Here is a 5,271-nt window from a genome sequence, read left to right on the forward strand (position 1 = left end):
TTAGTTTTTATTTTTGTTAAATGGTTTCTAAATTGATATCTAATTAACAATCAAGATTTTAACTACCAGTTATTTAGTTTCTAAATTTGGTAGCAAAAATCTGGGTTGCTAATTAGATACCTATTTAGAAACCATTTAACAATAATAGAAACTAATTCTGAAATCAAAAAATTTTTAATCTTTAAAATATCTCTAATTTAGTCACTAGCAACTAATTATTTTTTATTACTAAAAATTAGTTTCTATTTTATGATTTTCTTTAATTTATTCTAAAATGTAAGCATTGTTTTCGAAAAAAAAAATGTTATTCATTGACAAAATAAATAAATATTTGATATTAATATGATGGTGATAAAATAAATAATTCCAAAACTGATCCTTCATTTGCACGACACCTATGAACACCCGTGAACTCTTCCAGATGTTGCACATTTGCCACAACTTTGCATGCATCCAAAACTGTTGTTATCTACATACCATCTTACGAAAAATGTTTTTTCTTATAAATGAAAATTAAAAGTTTCAAAAAAAATATAATAATAATAATAGTTATTATTATTTTAAAATCCTAAATCCATGGGTTGATTGAGATTGGAAGGGGAAAAAGCAGTGAAGTGTGTGGAGAAGGGTATTTAGTTGTTGTATATGGTGAGGGAAGTTGAAACACGTCCACAATATTTCATTTTGAAATGCTTTTGCATAAGCAATAATTAATGAAATTGTTAAAGTTTAGGTTGACTTTGGAGCAAGCAATGGTACTTGAATCAGTGATTCTTTCCTCCATATAAACACCATCTCCACAAGTACTCTACAAAATTCACCTTCTTCTGCTCTATTTCCCTCTCTCTCTCTATAGCTTCTTCTGTCACCGTTCAGATCCCTCTTGTGTTTCTTCAACATGAGGTCCAAATCTCCCCTGCAATTTCTCCTTATTCTCCTTCTGGCCTTTTCATTTGTTATCTCTTCTGCTGCTGTGAAAACCAGTAAGAATGAAAATTACAAATTAATATAGAACTATTCTATCTAGATCTCTTTTTTGTTTTCATAACTGATTTTAATGCTATGTGGAAATTTCATTGATTGCAGGACGGCTTTTGCCGAACAAAGAAAATATTTCAACCCAAATTTCATCAGATAAGGTTATAATTTATTTAGACACACCCTTATGAACATAATTTGTCCTAGTCTTTTCAATATTGTCTAAAACCTAGACAAAGCATTCTAAATACTGTTCATACCATTCTTCCATCAGATTTGAAGTTTCAAATATGTGATGCTACTGTCCAGATTGTGAAAACAAAACTCCTATTTTGATTGAAAAATAACACCAATGTCTTCAAGTTTTACCTTTTGATATATTCTGATGTTCCTATATCTGCATGCAGCAAAAGGGGTCTAACTGAATACACTTTTTGAGTCTATGGTTTCAGGGTGTTGAGAAGTTGGGAAGTGGAGAAGAGATGTTTGATCTGGCAGAAGAGTTGGAGAGAAGGATTGATTTGGAAAATAATGATTATCCAGGGACAGGAGCAAACAACCGGCATGATCCAAAGACACCAGGAACACCATGAGCAATGCATAAACTTTGAACAATTTTAAGGCCTAAGAGAATTAGTGCTATAAAATCTTCTGTGGGATTTGCATATTGTTAATTATTGCTGTAGCTGATAGAATATTCCTTCATCCAATATTTGTACAGGAGAATGTGTTAGTCTTTAGTTTTTTGCTTTGGCTAAATCTGTGACTTTAGAACTCAAGCAAAAATTAATAGAAATTCCAAATCTCTTAAAGTTAGGAGATTAATAAATGGTACTATCTCTATTTGTATCAAAATTTTCAATTACAAAAGTTGGAAGATTTCAGTTTGTTGTTCTTTTCCAGAAGAAGCACCAAAGTTAATGTTTAATAAAGTATTGATTTGACTCTACAAGTAAATGGTATGAATTTATTTGCGTGGAGGAAGAAAACAAAGAGAAAATGGGTGAAGGACATTTAAATGTGGCAGAAGCAGTACATGCTTTTTGGTTCCCACTAATTAGCTGTGAGAAACTAAAATATTAAGTACACAAAATATGAGATGGTGGAGTTTTGTATACTCCCTATGTTCAAAATATTAATTTTTTTATTTTATCAATTAAATTATTTGATTGTTTATTAAAAATAAATATTTTATTTTAGTGATTATTAAAACATTAGGAGACTTGTGTATCATTTTTGGATGGAAAAAGAAATAAGAATTTCTATAACCTCATGAAAAATGCTAATAAAATTAAATATTTGTTAGTCACTTATTCATACTTAAATTGATAAAAGAAATTAAAAAAATAATTGAAAAAAAATTAAAACGTTCGGTTTGTTTTATATTTTTTCAAGAATCAAGAAGTTTGGTTCGATTTATGTTTTGAATTTTCAAAACTGACTCAAACTAAACCAAATTATAATATACCTTCAGTATATCTTTTTTATTAAGATAAGAATAATAATAAATTATATATTTTAATCGAAATCTCTTTGGAGAATTGTTTGATCCGCTTAACATATTTAATTTGCAAATTTCTTAATTTTTTTCACGGTCAACCTTGTTAACTCCTATGGTGATGTCATCAAATCTACATTCTTTAATCTGTTAGTTGTACTTTTGTATTCTTTAAATTGATCTTAAATTTTTCTTCGTATTTGTTGGTGTTAGACTGTTAAAATATATGATTTTAGTGTTTAATGATATTAAATATTTAACTTTATGATTTTATTAGTTTATTATTCAAAAATCGAAAATTCTGATTCAAAATTATCGTGATCAATCTCTGTGATAAATTGCCAAATCATTTGACCGTTCACCCTTTTTAATATAAAGATTTAATTATTTATCAAATTTTGAGTAAGATATGCTTTATTATTATATTTTAATTTAAAAGATGAAAAGAAATAATAAAATTTTAGTCACTCTTGACTAACATATGTATTCTTTCAATAGTTATTATTGACCAAGTCATTTAAAAGTATTTTTTGACACCTAGTCACTCTTGAGCTCAGTGCTCGCTGGTCGGAGCTCAGCCTCAGTTAGGTCAGCTCGGCTTCTAAACCAAGTTGATGGGCCATGTGGGTTGGGCTCAAGGTATGTGTTAACTTTTCCATATACTTAATGTAACCCCCTTGCGCAAGGCCCGTGCGATCAGCACGGGGTAGTAAAGGACCTAGGGGCGCGCTTAGTGCGTATGGGTCTAGCACGAGCAAAACGTTTCCTCCAAACCTAAGCCCATGTGTGCTAGGGAACAATGAGTAGGTTGCATGTGTGATACGTAACGCTTCGCTAAGGGTGCCTACGTGAAACAGACTGGACCCTGATGCTGGTACATGAGTTGGTACCCTGGTGGTTATTCAGTTAAGATTTGATGCACTCCAGAAAAGGAAGGATTTTTTTCAGCTGCGACGCTAAGAGAGTGCACCCTAAACAAAATATCTTCCTAAATGCATAGGCTTTCAGTGGAGATAAGTCTCTCGTGAGAGAAAGTTGTTACAAGAGGTAGGCTATAAAAGGGACTTGAGATCCCAGGTAAAGGTACGTAGTTTCTAAGACTGAAACTAGTTACTTCTTGTTTCTATAAGCCTTGTACTGACTTGATCGTCAGAATGCAATCAATAGGTAGGCCCCCCTTTATCTCAACGGAGCAGCGTTCCAGCATCCAAAGGGAAGCACATAATCCACCAAAGATAGACGGAGTCAGAGCTTAGGATTGAAGTCGACCGACAACCAGGTCTACCGATAGGAACAATTTTATTATTATATTTTAATTTAAAAGAAGAAAAGAAATAATAAAATTTTAGTCACTCTTGACTAACATATGAATTCTTTCATATCGTAGTTATTATTGACTAAGTCGTTTAAGAGTATTTTTGGACACCTAATCACTCTTGACTAATACAAGTATTCTTTCGAATAATAGTCATATATGTCTAACCTTTTTTTAGAGTATTCTTTGACATTTAGATACCTTTGGATAACACGAATAATATTTTAAATTGTAGTCACTTATGATTAACCTCATTTAGAAGTATTCTTTTGTACAACAACCACTCCTAGTTAATAACAACGTATTCTTTTCCAAACAACTACTCCTCACTAAGATAAGGAAATTACATGATTGATGATCAATAGATCAGAGGGTTGGGTTGCTTACTAAAGAGGGGTAGTGTCTTTCTATGTTTACAATATTGTGAACTTTCATATAGTTTTCTAGATAAACACTCAGTGTTCTCTCTGAGACTTTTCTGGACCTAGAAATTTGGCAGACTTTTTGCACTATGCAACAACATCACTCTTGGTTCTTTTTGTTGGTGAATGACTTTATTAGACTCTAAAGAATATAGTCATTGCAAAATTGTTTTTTGTCATTGAACAACTTCAGCTTACTTTAATGTCCTTTATGCATTTGATGAGTTTGAATGTGGACAATGCATTAAAATGCACTCCATGTAACTTTAAATGTTCTTCTCTTTACACAATATCCCAATAGTTGAATGTGTTGAACCAAGTGGAGTTCAATGTTTTGAAGAATCCAAATCCTTTGAAGGATGATGAAGCCTCTGCTTTGCTTGATGCTGCTGTGCTGATTTTAGCCTTGTTCTGGGGTAGTTCAATGTTGTAATCAACACTTAGATTAAATCTAAAAGCAATTAGCATCTCAATTTTAACAAAGCAAAATGTTTTACAAACTAAGTTGAAACAACCGATTGTTTACACTTAGGTGTTTTGAGAAAGTTTGAAAACTGTTTTTGAATGGTGTATTTTGTTAAGTAACAAAACAACCGATTGATTCGAGGAAACAATCGATTGTTTGTTTTAAAACCATAACAAAAAAACTGTTTTCTTTGACTGAGCTTTAAATGCTTTAACTGAATACGCTCCAGTCATTAAATGCTTTGACTAATCTATTTTAAATGCAATTAAGAGTTTGTTAAGATTTGATAACAAACTATATTCTTAGATATATTTTGAAAAACAGTTTTTGATATATTAAGAATCTTGAAACAAAGTTTTCATCTAAGAGTTTTTCAAAGTATTCTGAGATTGCAAAAGAGTTGAGAGATTGATCAAGGTGCTGAATAGGGATTCTACTTGTATTGATTTCAGATTTCCATCTGTAACAAGTGTAATCTTTGTAAACTGCTGAACAATTCGTTTGTGAGTGTTGCTGAGATTGGTTGTGTGTTCTTGAGGTGTTCAAGATCAGCAATCTTAGTGTTGGCCAAGGAGAGTGTGTTTCTTGAGGT

At 31.5% G+C, this 5,271-nt stretch overlaps 1 protein-coding gene across 1 annotated transcript; it reads left to right on the forward strand.

Annotated features, from left to right (window-relative positions):
- The first annotated feature begins 665 nt into the window (after positions 1-665).
- On the forward strand, positions 666-1,862 carry LOC137813781 (uncharacterized). Its single transcript, XM_068616205.2, has 3 exons — positions 666-983; positions 1,087-1,139; positions 1,431-1,862. Exons 1-3 carry the CDS (start codon positions 899-901, stop codon positions 1,569-1,571), a joined length of 279 nt encoding a protein of 92 aa, XP_068472306.1. The 5' UTR covers positions 666-898; the 3' UTR covers positions 1,572-1,862.
- Positions 1,863-5,271: the final 3,409 nt, after the last annotated feature.

This window comes from Phaseolus vulgaris, chromosome 1, assembly GCF_051622355.1.
Source record: "Phaseolus vulgaris cultivar YP4 chromosome 1, ASM5162235v1, whole genome shotgun sequence".
NCBI classification, from domain to species: domain Eukaryota; kingdom Viridiplantae; phylum Streptophyta; class Magnoliopsida; order Fabales; family Fabaceae; genus Phaseolus; species Phaseolus vulgaris.

Coding starts and splice junctions, on each gene's coding strand:
- LOC137813781 (XM_068616205.2), top strand. CDS start 899: ATGAGGTCCAAATCTCCCCTGCAATTTCTCCTTATTCTCCTTCTGGCC. Junction 984..1,086: donor TTCTGCTGCTGTGAAAACCA/GTAAGAATGAAA, acceptor CATTGATTGCAG/GACGGCTTTTGCCGAACAAA. Junction 1,140..1,430: donor CCCAAATTTCATCAGATAAG/GTTATAATTTAT, acceptor CTATGGTTTCAG/GGTGTTGAGAAGTTGGGAAG.